This window comes from Dipodomys ordii, unplaced genomic scaffold (assembly GCF_000151885.1).
Source record: "Dipodomys ordii isolate 6190 unplaced genomic scaffold, Dord_2.0 Scaffold164, whole genome shotgun sequence".
In the NCBI taxonomy this organism is placed as follows: Eukaryota; Metazoa; Chordata; class Mammalia; order Rodentia; family Heteromyidae; genus Dipodomys; species Dipodomys ordii.
Window position 1 is genome coordinate 93,289 of NW_012267380.1, and position 15,592 is coordinate 108,880.

The following is a 15,592-nucleotide window of genomic DNA, read 5'->3' on the forward strand; positions in this document are numbered from 1 at the left end:
CGCGACGGCCGCCCCGCGACTGCGCAGCGCCCGCCCGGCCCCGCCCCAGCCCCCGGGACCCCGGCCCGGCCCCAGCCGGCCCCGCCCTCCAAGGACCACGCCCACAGTCCCACCCACAATCGCACTGCCACGCCCACAGCTCCACCCATCCGTCAACACCCTGGCCACGCCCGTAGCCCATAAGGCCACGCCCAAAGCCCCGCCCAGGCCGCGCTAGGCCCCACCCAAGCCCCCCGCAAAGACTACGCCTTCAATCCCTCCCCGCCTCTACGCAACAAGACTCGCCCACTGTCCCTCCAGACCACGCCCGTGACCCAAGGCCATACCCCCACGTGCCCTGGCCCTACCCACGCCTGTAAGACCACGCCTCACCTCGGTAGGCCTCGCCTGCTCGCCCTGCACTCCATACTAAACTGCTAAATCTCCTGGACCGGTTGGAGCCCTGGTTGGAGACGCCCTCCACGGTGCCTGAATAGCGTCTCCCGGTGTGGACGCAGACGGGGGTCTGCCCCTCCCCCGTCCGACCACAGCATCCTTCCTTCAGCGTCCTGGTCTGGGCCTGGGTCCTCATCCCCTGGAATTGCTGGAGGAGGGAACCCCACTCCCAGGTCAAAATCCCCAGTGGGTGCTGTGGCTCATGTCTCATCCAAGCTACCCAGGAGGCTGAGATCCGAACATCGCAGTTCGAAGCCAGCGGGGCAGGAAAATCAATGAGGCTTCTTATCTCCAAGTAACCCCCAGAAAACCGGAAATGGCGCTGTGGCCCAAAGAGGTAGAGAATTAGGCTTAAGCAAAAGAGCTCAGGGACAGCATCTAGTCCTAGTTCAAGCCCCAGGACAGACAAAATAAAAACAAAATTTCCCCATCCAAGCCTTCACACCTGTAGTACCAGCTACTCAGTGGTGAGATCTGAGGATCTGGGTTTGAAGCCAGCCCATGCAGGAAATCCATGAGACTTTTATCTGCAATGAACCATCAAAAAGCTGGAAGTGGAGCTGTGGCTCAAAGTGGTAGAGAGCTCAGAGACAGTGCCCAGGCCCTGAGCCCTGAGTAAAAGCCCCAGGACTGGTGCACTTGCACGTACACACGCCCCCATCTCTCTCCACCCGCACTCATTCAGAGAGTTCCTCCTTGCCCTTCCCTCTTCTCCCACCCTCTCATCAGGATGCAGGCTCTGGTCCCCTCTTTTCCAGGGTGGGAGGCTGGGGCTACCTCTTTTCTGCTCATGAGGCCCAGCAGTTTGCAGGAAGTGAGGATACAGGTTGCATCTCTCTCTGTGTGGCCCTTCCCAACCATCTTTAGGTCAGATTGCGCTCAGTCTGGGCTCTGGCTCCTTCATGGCTCAATGCAAAGACCCACGGGGGTAATGGGGTGGTGACCCTCTCAGGCTCCCTGCCAACATCTAGGTGCAAGCATGGCCACCCCCACACCCTCCACATCCTCCCTCTTCCTAGCATTCTCTCTCTCTCTCTCTCTCTCTCTCTCTCTCTCTCTCTCTCTCTCTCTCCCTCTCTCCTTCCTTTCTTTTTGGCTGGTCCTGGGGCTTGAACTCAGGGCCTGGGCACTGTCCCTGAGCTTCTTTTGCTCAAGGCTAACACTCTACCACTTGAGCCACAGCACCACTTCTGGTTTCTCTGTGTATGTGGAACTGAGGACTCGAACCCAGGACTTCACACGTGCTAGGCAAGGACTCTACCACTGAGCCACCTTCCTGGCCCCACCCCTCCAACCCCCTCCAGCATTGCTCTGGATCCAGTCCAGCCTCCTGCTGTCCAGCATGTCTGAGCCTGGCACATGTCCCAGACTTTCAGCTTAGGTTAGCTGGCTGGCAGGCAGGCTGGGGATGCTGGTCCAGCCTTCCATGAAGAATCTGGCTCGAGACACTAGGATGTGTCTGGCTTAGCAACCAGGCAGCCACACCCCTCCCAGCTGTCCACCAGCTGCCACTCACTTGGTACATGAGAGGGTGCCATAGGGAGGGGGACTTCCCTGGGGTCAGGGGAATTTCCTGTGTTCAGGGGAAGCCTGTGGCCAGGACACACATGGCTTGGCAAAGCAAGCATGGGGCCCCTTCTGTATTCCGGGGAACCCCATATAGTAGGGAGAAGACAGAGAGGATTCAAGTATGAGGAAAAAGTGCTCAGGGACAGACCAGGCCCTGAGTTCAAGCCCTATAACCAACAAAAACAAAAAAGAAAAAGAAGCAAATGCTTTACCACTTGAGCCACAGCTCTACTTCCAGCTTTTTTTGGCAGTTAATTGGAGATGAGAGTCTCACAGACTTTCCTTCCCAGACTGGCTTTGAACCATGATCCTCAAGGCTCAGCCTCCTGAGTATTTGGGACTACTGGTGTGAAGGGCATTGGGTTGGAGCAAGGCTTCTGACCAGAAGGGGGGGAGGTGGGAGGTGGAGCAGCTGTGGGCTCAGTGCAGCAGGAATAGAGGTTTCAGACTTGTCAGGTGGTTCTCAACAAGGCCTGCCATTTAATCAAACATTGAAGCCGGGCACCGGTGGATCATGCCTGAAATCCTAGCTATTCAGGAGGCTGAGATCTGAGGATTGTAATTCCAAGCCAGATTGGGCAGGAAAGTCTGTGGGACTCTTATCTCCAGTGAACCACCAGAAAACTAGAAGTGGTGCTGTGGCTCACTTTCCCCTTGAGCTGAAGAGCACAGGGACAGCGCCCAGGTCCAGAGTTCAAGCTCCACAACCAACAAAGAAAAAAAAGAAAAATTGACAGCCCAAGGGGAGGCACGTAGACCCCTGGGAGCCTGGAATTCTGGGGGGAGGTCCAGGCTAGAGGCACAGGAACAGAGAGGGTTCCCAGTAGGCAGCCTCAGGGTGACAGGGCAGCTGAAAATCTGCTCTGGTGTCCAGGAGGGACCTGTGAACACAGGAACAAAGGCAGAGCTGGAGAGGGGGAAAGACTGTGTCTGGGGCTTATTTCCATTATGAAAAGAATATGTTAGTTGTAGCCAGCACTATGGATCACAACTATAATCCAATCCTAGCTACTCATGAGGCTGAGATCATGGTTTGAAGCCAGGCTGAGATCATGGTTTGAAGCCAATCTGGAAATCAAGAAAGTCCATGAGACTCGAACCACCAAATAATCAAAAGTGAAGCTGTGGTTCCAGTGGCAGAGCCCCAGCCTTGAGCAGAAAAGCTCAGACAAAGTGCCCAGACCCTGAATCCAAGCCCCAGAACCAACACAAAAATAAAATAAAATAAACCAAACAAAAATATACCAACTTATTCTCTCCTTCCTCCTTTCTGGTTTTTTTTCTTCAATCCTAGGACCCAGGGCCTCCTTCTTGCTTGGCAGGAGCTCCACTACTTGAGTTATGCCAGTAGCCTTTTTGTTTGCATTTTGTGTTTTGAGTCAGGGCCTCACAATGTAGCCTAAGCTGACCTTGAACTTTTATTCTTTTTGCCAGTCCTGGGGCTTGAACTCAGGGACTGGGCACTGTCCCTGGGCTTCTTTTGCTTGAGGCTAGCACTTTACCACTTTAGCCACGGTGCCACTTCTGGTCTTTTCTGTGTATGTGGTACTGAGAAATCGAACCCAGGGCTTCCTGCATGCTAGGCAAGCACTCTACCACTAGGCCACATTCTCAGCTGGCCTTGAACTCTTGATCTTCCTGCTTCTGCCTCCTAGTGCTGAGATTACAGGCACATACTACAATACCCAGCTTAAAGTACACCAGTATTGTGAGCTAGAGCAGGGTTCTGGCATTAGCCATGTAAATAAGATAGGACTGAACCCTTCGCTACTGTTTGGGTGTCCTTCAGTAAAATCAGGTTGGGGGGAGCAGGTGGGGAGTCAGCCTGGACTGAGTAGCATCTGAGGTCCTTTCATCAACACCCAGGGGAGCCCCCAGATGGTGTGTGCAGTTTCTGTGGGGTGCCAGCTGGGAATTTGGGAGTAGTTTGGTGGGAGTGGAAATTGCTAAGCTGATGCTCTATTCCAAGAGCTTTGCCTCCAGCTCAGCTTTTTGCTGGTTACTTTGGAGATGGAGTTTCATACACCTGTCTGCCCAAGCTGGCCCATAACTGAGTAGCTAGATTACAGGTTTAAGCCACCAATGCCTGGCTTCACCCCTATTCTTTTTGCTTGTTTAATTTAGTCTTTTTTATTTTTGGAGGCAGGCTCTTATTATGTAATCCAGGCTGGTCTCAAACTTGCGGTCCTCTTGCCTCAGCTTCGCAAGTGCAGGGATTACAGGCATACCCGTCCATTCTTTGATGGATAATCGCTCTTTGAAGTCTGGTGGCTGCTTGTTAAAAGCATTGGTTTCTCCTACTTGTTCAAGGCAGCATTTCAACCTGGCTCTCCCTGTCCTTCTCTGCCAGGCCCTGCCTCACCTCTCCGGACACGACTTCCGGCGGGGCTTGGGGCCCAGCGGACGTGGCCAGCAGGTGCAGTGGGCCTCCAAGGCTCTGCACTGAGCAACTGGGTGGCTCCGCGGGTCCCAGGCACTAGGCGCTGCTGCCACCTGCCGGCCACGGCCGGTACCGCCCCGCACCTGCGCGGAGGCTAGGATGACATCACCTCCCGCTCCCAGTGCTCCCGCTGGCGGGAACGGGACTAGACGGTGTGGGACCTGCAGGGGCTATGAGGGTGTTAGAGCAGGGGGAAGAAGAGGGTGTGCGGGCTCCGCGCTGTCGGATGGGGCGGCGGACCCGGGCTCCGGGCGGCGTGCGCATGCGCGCGCTACCGGCGCTGAAGTCCCTCTTCCTCTTCTCGCGCGAACTCTGGCCCTGCCCTGCGGATGGCTGGGCTGTGCACAACCGCAGGTGACCCAGGCCTCTGGGGGGGAGGCTTTTAATTAGCCCCGTTGAACGGAGGAGCGGGACGCAGGCCAGGCCCAGCCCTGCCGGGCCCAGCCGGGGCTTTCTGCTTGTGCTGGGGCTTGAACCCCGGGTTCTGCGCTCTTGCGTGGCTTTTTTTCACTCAAGGCTGTCGCTGTACCACTGGAGCCACGGCTCACTTCTGGCATTTTGCTGGTTGATTGGAGCTAAGAGTCTCGTGGATCCCTCTGCCTGTCTCTCGAGGAGCTGGGATTACAGGTGACCACTGATTCCTGGCTGTTGTGATCACTAGGATTAGCCCTGTCCAGTGGACAGCACTCTCCCCTCAGAGATGAGGAATTGACCCTCCACTTACGGTAGTGAAAATATTGAAATTTTAAATATTTAAAATCACATTCATTAAAGGACAATGTTATGTTGAAACAATGTTTTTTTCCAGACTGGTGGCTGAGGTTTTACTCAAATCTTTCACCTGAGTTTCTACCCCAGCATCTCTGCCATGGCCTTGGGTCATCCCTATGCCCCCCCCCCCGCCCCACCAATCCTTACTTTTACCAGAAAACTTTTTTTGGGAGGGGGGCTCAGTACTGAGTTTTATACTCAGGGGCTCTTGCTCATGGTTCGTGCTCTATCATTTGAATCACTCCTCCAGCTGGCTTTGCTGCTTACATTGGAGATGCAGTCTCATGGACTTCTCTGCTTTGGCTGGCCTGGAATTGCAGTCCCCTAGATTTCAGGCTCCTGAGTAACTAGGCTTACAGGTATGAGTCACAAGCAACAGACTTCTTCTTCTTCTTCCTCTCTCTCTCTCTCTCTCTCTCTCTCTCTCTCTCTATATATATATATATATATATATATATACACATGAGACAGATTCTATATAGTTCGATCTGACCTCAAACTTCCAGTTCTCTTGCCCCAATCTCCTGAGAACTGGGATTACAGGCAGGTACTGCCACACCTGTCTCCTTATTTCTCTAGTCTTTTTCCTAATAGAATGTAAAACTGTTTGAGGCCAGAGTACATCTATTTTGTCAGGACCCTGCATGCATGCCTAGAATGTGGCAAATGCTAAGTAACTGTAGAATGTGCAAAACGTCTAAAATTCCTGGAAACATCTGGCAGCCCACTGGCAGTCTGGCCTCAGAGAAAGAATGGCACGTGGGTGGGATGACAAGTCAGTCATGAAGGACTTAGGACACACCTAAGTTAAGGAGAGCCCATATTGGGATTCCCAAGTGCAGAGGGCTGACTGCAGTGTACTTCCTGCCAAAAAGAACTTGATGTCCTTGAAGAGATGGCAAGCTCCACACTAGGTCAGAGCAAAACAAGACCAGCCTGGGATATCTTATTAAGCTAGAGAGAAAGCCAAGCACCCAAAGAATGATGGGAGGTGCCAGACCAAGAAGCTGGCCAGGGACACCCACTGGCCAAATCTGGCACATTCTGAGTACCAAAATAAACAATAGGAATGCATTAAAACCCAGTGAGTAAAACAGAAAACCATGTGTCCACCTATTATAAGTAAATGAACTGGGCTGGGAAGGTGGCTAAGTGGTAGAGTGATTTCCTTGTGTGCATGAGGTCCTGGGTTCAATTCCTCAGCACCACATAAGCAGAAAAAGCCAGTAGTGGTGATGTGACTCACGTGACAAAGCACTAGCCTTGAACTGAAGAGCTGAGGGACAGCGCCCAGGCCCAGAGTTCAGACCCCACGACAAAAAAAAAAAAAAAAAAAACCTAAATGAACTGAGTGCTTACTGTTGGCTCACACCTGTAATTCCAGCTATTCACGGGGTTGAGATCCAAGGATCACTGTACTAAGCCAGCCCAGGCAGGAAAGTCTGTGAGACTCTTATCTCCAATTAACCAGCTAAAAGCATGGCTTGAGCCATGACTCAAGTGGTAGGACACCAACAATAAGCAAGCAAACCAAGAGAAAGCACAAGGTACTTGTGCTTTCAAACCCCAAAACTGGCAAAAGGAAAACAAAAACAAAAACTAACACTGGGAGTGAAGGAAGCCTTTAAAAGTATTTTGAGATCACATTTCAAGATGTAGACCAGACTGCCCTTCAATTTGAGATCTTCCTGCCTCAGCCTCCTGAGTACTGAGATTAAAGGCATATACCACTACAACCTAAGTGAACATGATGCCAAAAAAAAAAAAAAAAGCTGGGGCTAGGAAGTTGGTTCAGTGGTAGAGCGCTTGCCTTGCATGCCTGAGGCCCTGGGTTCCATTCCTCAGTACGGCATAAGCAAAAAGAAAAAAGCCGGAAGTGGCGCTGTGGCTCAAGTGGTAGGGCACTAGCCTTGAGCTGAAGAGCTGAGGGACAGTGCTCAGGCCCAGAGTTCAGGCCCCACGACCGAACCAAAAACAAAAACAAAAGCCTCATTGTCTACATCTCTCCCTCCTCCAATAATCTTAAGTGATACATATTCCTATTGATGTGACTTAAATTCACATGGAAAGGCTACACACAGGAAGCTGAAGAGGGGAAACTTTTAAGCCTGCCTGGGCTACATAATGAAACATTGTCCTTTAAAGGGCCCAGGAGGAAAGGAGGAATAATGATGATGAAAGGGGGAACATCAAGATGCACTGTATTCATAAACTTTGTTGAATGGCAACTCCTTTCTACAAAAATAGTGTGTATGTTTGCATTATGCATAATATATGTGTGAGTATATATATGCAAATATTATGTAAGGTATATTAAATAGGTAGGTTTCATTAGCCAATGAAGAGAACACATGCTATTCAGGCATAAGTTTATTTACCGAATTGTTGCCCCAGCCGTGCATGGTGAAGAGACCTGGCTGAAAAGGAAACAGGACCCACCCCTTGGCAAGGACTTATCTAGGCCAGGAACAGGAAGAGGTGTGGCCACACTGAATCCAGATGTTACCTCAGGGTCTGGGACCCTCCTCAGGTCAGATGGGAGGCATGTGACCAGAGGTGGCCCAGGATATGACCTAGCAGGAAGAGAAGGTGCCCACTTCCAGGTCTGCCAGTTACCTAGGTAACAGATACTGGGCGGAAACTGAGCTAGGGAGGTGTCCCTGTGCAGACCACACACACACACACACACACACACACACACTTTGTGTCCCTGTGCAGACCACACACACACACACACACACACACACACTTTGTGTCCCTGTGCAGACCACACACACACACACACACACACACACACACACACACACTTTTTTTAAGGAAGGAGCTAGGTACCAATGGCTCACATCTGAAGTCCTGCTCAGGTTGAGATCTGAAGTTTTCAGTTTGAAACCAGCCTGGGCAGGAAAGTCCATGAGAGTCTTAACTAAAATTAATCACCAAAAAAGCTTGAAGTAGAACTGCAACTCAAAAGACAGAATGTCAGGGACAATGCCCATGCTCCAAATTCAAGATCAAGTAACTGGCTAAAAAAGGAAATCCAGGCACCTGTGGTTCATGCCTGTAATCCTAGCTACTCAGGAGGCTGAGATCTGAGGATCATGGTTCAAAGCCAGCCAGGGCAGGAAAGGCTGTGAGACTCTTATCTCCAAAACCCACCTGAAAAACCGGAAGTGGCACTGTGGCTCAAGTGGTAGAGCACTCACCTTGCACTGAAGAGCTGAGGGACAGTGCCCAAGCTGAGTTCAAGCCCCATGACCAAAAAAAAGAAAAAGGAAAAAAAAAATTATGTCCAGAGAAATCTGTCAGGAAAAAAGTTTTTTCCCACTCTGGATAGCTGAGGTTCGTTTTATGTGTGAATGACGCATGCGTGGTTTGCCAGCCCTTCAGGCTGGGGGCTGTGACTGTCTCAGCACTGGACCTGCCTGGCCCCATCCTGGCCATCCCCTGGCACAAGTGACATGTGGAGTGCCCCCTATGGCAGAAGTCAGCAAGCCAGGGCAGGGACAGGCAGGGAAGGGCAGCTTGCTCCTAGTCCCCAGCTGGCCATCACAGGGTGGAGCCTGCCCAGGCGTGCCCCACCTGGAACGGGGCAAAGGGCCTCGTCCTTCACTTGCCCCACCCCACTGGCCAGAGTTGTCACCAGGCCTCCGTCTCTGTCTCTGTCTCTGTCCAGGGCCTGCAGGGTAAGTGTTCAAAACCCACTAACCTTGTCCTTCCCCGAGGGCTGCGTGAGGACCCCTCCCTCTTTGGGGGGATCAGAGGCCCCGCCCACACTGCTGGTCTTTAGGTTAGGCCTTGGCCAGTCCAGTATCTTTCAGTATGGCTGAGTCGCCCTGCTGTCTTCAGCATTCCCAAGGCCTCTAGGACTGACACTGGAAGACATGGAAGGCCTCAGCCTCTTCCCCTACCATCCTAGCCCAGGTGGCAGGGTCCCCCCGGGCTGGGTTATCTCTCCCAGCAAGCCCCGACCAACAAAACCCCTCCCATGCCACACTCCAGCAGGGCCTGGAATCCCAAGCGGCGGTCGTGCTGGGGGACATCCAGCTAGGGCCCTCCCTGGACCAGGCCCTCCGGGAGCGGGATGAAGCCATTGCCAAGTGAGGAGGAGGCCGGGATAGGGAGGGCTGGGTGGGGAGGTTGGGGCTCCACTGCAGGGCCTGTCCTGCTGAAGAGAAGCCACCAAACTACCCACTTTGTCAACTAAGGCCAGGGCTGTGGCCAGGGCCCCGAGCCTCAGGCTGCTGCTCCTGTCCCCTGCAGGAAGCAGGCAGTGGAGGCTGAGCTGGACACATGCAAAGCCAGGCTAAGGGAGGTGGAGGCCCAGCTGCTGGAGGTCCTGGCAGAGAAACTGCGACTGAGGCAGGAGGTGGAGGCCTGGGAGGTAGGGTGAGGATGCCCGCCGGGCCTGGGAGGCATGGAAGATGGCTGGGGATGGCCCTGAACCTGCTCTCTGTCCCCAGGAGGATATGCGGCAACTGGTGAGACAGCGGGTCCAGAGTCAGCTGCATGGAGAGTTCAGGCGAGCCCTCGGGGACCCCAGCGCTGCCAGCATGGCCAGGAGCCCCTGGGCCCTGTTCCCCTCTGGTTGGCGGAGGCACTGGTGGTGAGAAATGAGGGCCAGACATGGGGAACACTATTTTTATTCATTAAAGCTGGCATTCCCCTGCCTCTGCACCCTCATACATGCTCAGTGCCTTGCCTGAGTCATACGTAGAAGCGGGGGCCAGCCACGTGGATGTGAAGCCTGGGGTCTCCATCTTAGGCCAAGAAGCTCCGGACGGCAGCCATGAAGTCCTGTGGGCGGTCGGCGTGAACCCAGTGGCCCGCATTAGGCACCATCTGCATCTGGGCCCGGGGGAAGAGCCGCCAAATCTCAGGGTGATGGCTGGGCCTGTCCACCGCAGAAGGGCCACAGGAAGAGGAGACAAACAGAGGCCAGGTGGGGAGGGAAGCCACGGAGTGCTTCAGGCCCATTCCTCAGGTAGGAGACTGAGTGAACGCCTCCCTCCCACACCAGGGCTGGCTTACTGTACAAACTGGGAGTTCCCACCAAGGAGGAAGAGGGCTGGGCCAGGGTAGGACTGCTGTTGTGGAGGGAAGGCCATGATCTGGTCCAAGTGCTGGGCCAGGGCATCCAGGTTCACCCTCCATGAGAAGTGCCCGTCCACCTCCACCAGGTTGGTGAGCAGGAACTGCCGGACTGCCGTGTCCTGTGGGGGCCTGGCAGTTACGGGGCGTTCGCTGTGAGCCCTGGGTGTGGAGGGGCTGCCTCTCTTCCCAACACTGCTCCCAGGAAGCACGGGGGGGGGGGGAGGGCTGGGGCATGTCACCTGTACTATGGGCCTGAGCTGCTCATCCGCCAGTTTGCGGGCCTGGGAGCGGGGCACCTTCTGTGGGATGGAGATGGCCTTCATGGCTGTCATGTAGGCTTTGAAATCAGAGACGGATGTAGTGGGTGCAGGGCTGATGTCCACAGCTATCAGACGTTCTACCAGGTCTGGCTGTGGGGGAGAAGAGGGCTGGGGTGGCTCAAGGCAGGTACAGTGTGTTTCTTAGAAAGACGCTGGGTCTTACCCCCCCCCCCCGAGTCATGCTGCAAGCCCTTAGGTCTCCAGAACCTGAACTTGGCCATGGAAGTATTCCATGAGTCCCAGTGCACCTGCTGGGCACCTCATATCTACACTGGCTGGGGAGATCCCACAGAGGGTGGGCTCACCCTCTGTAGTGCCATCAGCATGGCAGTCTTTCCTCCCATGCTGTGGCCAATGAGGATGCTGGGGACCAGGCCCAGCTGGGGCAGCAGGTCCTGTAGGTCCTGGCTCATGGCCTCATAGCTGACATCGGGGCTGTGGGGGCTGTCACCATGGTTCCGAGCGTCCACAGTCAGCACCTAGGAAGTGAGAAGGGGTAGTGCTACTCTAAGCATTAGTCAAAAGTACCCGGGAGAGAATCTTGCCTGAGCCATGAAGACTGCAAAGACAAAGCTGGGGACAGGTGCTGAGGAACGTGTGGGGGCCACATCAAGGAGCCCCACATAAAGCAGGCCACTCTTCCACAAAAGACTGACTACAGGAGCTGGGAAGGTGGCTCAGTGGTAGAGTGCTTGCCTTGCATGCATGAGGCCCTGGGTTCGTTTCCTCAGCACCACATAAATAGAAAAAGCCGGAAATGGCGCTGTGACAAGTCGTAGAGCGCTCGGCTTGAGCTGAAGAGCGGAGGGACAGCGCCCAAGCCCAGAGTTCAAGCCCCACAACCAACCAACAACAACAATAAAAAAAAGACTGACTATATCTGGGCTGGCTAGATGGCATCCAAGAAAGCCACGCCAAGAATTTCCAACATTAGGATAAGGCCAATGGGTTGCTGCCATAAGGAGTGGTGAGCTCCCTGTCATCCCGAGTGAGCAAGCAGGAGCCAGACCCTTTATAGTGAGGGTGTGAGTGGAGGCTAGCTCATTGTGGAGAAGCAATGGAGAGGTCTAATATGAATGGACTAAACAGCTGAGTGCCCCCCCCCGTGGCTCACGTCTATAATCCTAGCTACTCAGGAGGCTGAGATCTGAAGATCAAGGTTCAAAGCCTACGTGGGACAGCAAAGTCGGTGAGACTCTTCTCCCCAATTAAACAGCAAAAAGCCAGAAGTGGTTGAGCACCAGCCTAAACTGAAAGAAGCTAAGAGACAGAGCTCAGACCCTGAGTTCAAGCCCCAGTACCCGCACACTAGCACACAAGAGGGGACATGAACGTCGGTCCAAGCAGAGCCAGGTCCGCGTGGGTTCTCTCCATCCTTGGAATGGCTTCTTTGATTTTTTTTTTGTCGGTCGTGGGGCTTGAACTCTGGGCCTAGGCGTTGTCCCTAGGCTCTTCAGCTCAAGGCAAGCGCTCTACCACTTGAGCCACGGCACCACTTCTGGTTTTCTGGTGGTTAACTGGAGATAAGAGTCTCATGGACTTTCCTGCCGGGGCTGGTTTCGAAGCACGATCCTCAGATCTCAGCCTCCTGAGTAGCTACGAGTATAGGCGTGAGCCACCGGAGCCCGGCAGCTTCTTTGATTTCTGTGTCACTTTTGGCTAAAACCTCGTGGGTAGGCCAGCAGCAGCCCAGAAGCGAGGTCAAATGTAGGCCCCTCCCAGGCCCCGCCCGGCCGGCCATCCGAAGCTCACCCGGCGGCCCGTCTGCCCGGCCACCGCCTTAGCGATCGAGGAGAAGTTGGTCTTGCTGCCAAAGAGCCCGTGCAGGAAGACGACGGCCGGGAGGGTCGCCTCCCCATCAAGAAGTTTGTAGGACAGCGGCAGCGGCCTGGCGGGCGGGGGAGACAGGGAGAGGGTCGGCGGCAGGGAAGGGGCGGCCCGGGGGGCGCGGCCAGGGCGGAGCGGGGACCGGCGCGTGGAGCGGGGGAGGAGCGGCGCAGAACGGCGGTCTCCGCGCCTCGACTGACCTCGGCTCAGCGTCTCCGCGGCCGCCGCTGCTGTGCGCGATCAGAGCTCTGGAGACGTTGGGAACCCGAGAGCCGAGCGCCCCACGAAGGACCCTCCAGGCGCCGGCGCGGCGGAGCATGCCGATCCTAAGACAGCACGTCCCACGCGGCGGACGTCCTGCATTGCTCTCCCTGGAGCCACGCCCACAAACAAGCATGTCCACGCCCCTTCACCTCCCACACGAGCCTGCGCTCTCAGTCACGTAATCGCTAAGCCGAATCCGGCTCCTCCCGTGGCCACGCCCCCAATAAGTTACGTCACCGCGTATTACCGTGCAACTCCTCGCCTCCAAAGCCTGCCTCCTGGCCACGCCCCGGGCGGAGCCCCGGGAGACGCGTTCCCAGTCTCGCGTCTCGCGGGATTTCCGAGCCTGGGGTCAGAATCTGGTCCGCCGGGCGCAGGTGTCGTCCGTTCTGGGAGGGGCCGCGGCGGCGGCGCAGGCGGCTTCTGGAGGATCGCTTCCCTCGCCGAGCCGGGCGGGGGTGGGTGGGGCCGCTTTCTCCCCTGCTAGGGCACGGCCGGAAGGTCGAGGGCAGTTTCCTTGGCCAGGGAGAGCCTAGGTCTCCGCGTGCGGAGATGGTGGGACCCGGGCAGGGCGCGGCCAGGTGCCCGGACTGTGGCCGGGCTGCCGCGGCTCGCGCCGGTAATCCCAGCTTCTCAGGAGGCCGCGATCTGAGCATCGGGGCTGGAAGGTCCGTGAGACTGTATCTCAAACATCCAAAAAACCTGGATGTTCAGTCCCCGACACACACACGGCCTGCATCAGCGCCTTTGCCCTGCCCTCCCTTAAGCCCCAGGTCAGCCCTGGCAGCACGGAAGTCACCTCGCTTTACGGGGGGCGAGATGGAGTCAAGTTTCCCCTAGTCTATTGTTCCTACCACTTTCTTCTGGTACTTTTCTGCTCGAAAGCCCCTGGGTCTTCCTGTCCCTAAGTGGGGCTTCTCCCAGAGGGGTTCTTCCCGTGGTCCCCTAGCAGGCATTCTATTTCTTAGATATTAATTGCGGTTTCCCCTGGTGTTTTGTTTGCCTTTCAGCGGTCTGTCTAGATGTTGGGTCCTGTGTATCTTCTTGTGTGTGATTATGCCAATTCTGGGGCTTGAACTCAAGGTCTGGGTGCTGCCCCTTGCTTTTTCTCTAAATGCTGGCACTCCACCCTTTGAGGCACAGCTCCACTTCCAGCTTTTTGGTAGCTTATTGGAAATAGTCTCACAGAGTTTCCCACCAGGCTAGCTTCCAGCCCTGATCTTCAGCTCTCGGGCTGAGTAGTTAGGATGACAGCATGAGCCACCTGTGCCCAGCACTTTGTTGTTACTCAAGACAGGATCTAACAAGCCTTTGCCTCCTGGGTGCTAGTCTTACAGGTGTGCACCACCACTCCCAGTGTGCCCTAAACATCTCTTGAGGTTAGAGATAACTGCCACTTCATCCTTCCCAGATTTCCTGAGTGGAAATGTACTTTACATCCTCAAAACATTTTTTTGGGGGGGTCTGGTCGTGGGGCTTGAACTCTAAGCCTGAGTGCTGTCCCTCAGCTCTTCAGCTCAAGGCCAGTGCTCTACCACTTGAGCCACAGCGCCACAGCAATTTTTTCTTTTTGCTTCTATGGTGTTGAGGAATTGAACCCAGGGCCTCATGCCTGCAAGGCAAGTGCTCTACCACTGAGCCACCTTCCCAGCCCCTCCTCAAAACATTTGAGGGTCTACTCAGCAGTTCCCTAGGCCTTCATCTAGTTCCAGCCTCCTGGAGGACTGGAGTTAGGTTTTGTTATCTGATGCAAACTGTATTAGTGATTTTACTGAACAATCAACAAGAGATGCAAGGGTTGTTGGTCTAGGAATGTGGCTTGGTAGTGGAGCCTGCCCAGCATGAGGGAGGCTGGGGGTTCAAGGGCACCTGAGAGTGCCTAGTCAAACCTTAAGCTGGGGCTCAGCTACAGCCCCACACTACCACAGCAGAGGACAAGGGCCCCTCTGCCACCTCCTTGGGGTCAGATCTGAAGCAGTCCTCTGCTTTTCCACTCCAAGGCCTCACAACTGTGAGCCTAAGGGAACCCAACTGGTGCCTTGTTCTAACCGAGCTCACTGGGGAGTCTAAATGCAGCTGGTGCAAGCCTTCAATGACAGGAGATGGTGGGGACACCTGAGCCCAGGGCCGGGACCGCGGGGCCTTGGAGGAAGAGTAGGTTTTTCTAGGCCTCGGGAGGAAGGGAAAAGGTTGGGTGGCTCGGCCGGTTAGCCAGGGCCATGACCTACGGCCATCTGTCAGGAACCTGAGACCCCTGGGGAGGGGGAGGAGAGGGAAGAGGCCCATCCTGGTCACAGAGCTAACAGCTCCGGGTTGGGCCCAGCAAGCAGAAAAACCAGTTGTCTTGAGGTTACCAGGCGAACATTTCAGAGCAGGTGAGGGCGGGGTGGGGCCTGGGCTTCCGGAGGCCCTGGGCGGAGCCTCCCGCGCGGGCCTGTCAGTCACGACTGCGGGTGGGGCCCTCCCAGGCTCCCGGCATTCCCAGCGCCTTGGGAGGAGGGGTCTGGTTTTTGTAGTCCCGCCCCCCCGACACGGGCCCCGCCCCCAGTCAGAAGCCCGCGTGGGGTCCATCGTAAAGCCCACGCCCGTGGACTCGGAGCACAGTGCTCGGATTCATCCATGACCTGGGTGGGGACCATGGCCTCGGGGGCGTGGCCCCCAGCGGCTGGGACCCCGGCCCCGGGCAGCCTCGAACGGGTTAAGGCGCAGAGGCGGCGGCGCCCGCACCTGGCCCGGTATCGGTCACGTGGCCCGGGTTTCACCCTCCCCGCCGCGCGGGGACAATCGGCCGCTGTTCGCGCGCGGTCGCCATGGCGACCGGAGTGCGCCGGAGAGGTCACGGGGCGAATTCCTGCCCGCCGGCGGGGCCGGGCCG

The 15,592-nt window shown here is 55.6% G+C and overlaps 1 protein-coding gene across 4 annotated transcripts; it reads right to left on the reverse strand.

Annotated features, from left to right (window-relative positions):
* Positions 1-9,846: 9,846 nt before the first annotated feature.
* On the reverse strand, positions 9,847-12,841 carry Abhd11 (abhydrolase domain containing 11). Of its 4 annotated transcripts, none has more exons than XM_013033188.1 (6): positions 12,654-12,841; positions 12,379-12,514; positions 10,932-11,105; positions 10,546-10,716; positions 10,244-10,425; positions 9,847-10,060 (listed from the first exon to the last, which is right to left on the reverse strand). In XM_013033188.1, exons 1-6 carry the CDS (start codon positions 12,770-12,772, stop codon positions 9,862-9,864), a joined length of 981 nt encoding a protein of 326 aa, XP_012888642.1. In that variant the 5' UTR covers positions 12,773-12,841; the 3' UTR covers positions 9,847-9,861. The 4 variants fall into 4 exon arrangements, with proteins under 4 accessions (XP_012888642.1, XP_012888643.1, XP_012888644.1 ...); XM_013033189.1 differs by having other exon boundaries at positions 9,873-10,106; XM_013033190.1 differs by having other exon boundaries at positions 9,873-10,060; positions 10,244-10,435.
* Positions 12,842-15,592: the final 2,751 nt, after the last annotated feature.

Bases quoted from the DNA above. Each gene is read 5' to 3' on its own strand.
- Abhd11 (XM_013033188.1), bottom strand. From the start codon at position 12,772: ATGCTCCGCCGCGCCGGCGCCTGGAGGGTCCTTCGTGGGGCGCTCGGC. The intron at 11,106-12,378 runs GTGAGCTTCGGA...CTCACTTCCTAG, and splicing joins CCGGGCAGACGGGCCGCCGG to GTGCTGACTGTGGACGCTCG. The intron at 10,061-10,243 runs GTAAGCCAGCCC...CCCCGGGCCCAG, and splicing joins GGGAACTCCCAGTTTGTACA to ATGCAGATGGTGCCTAATGC.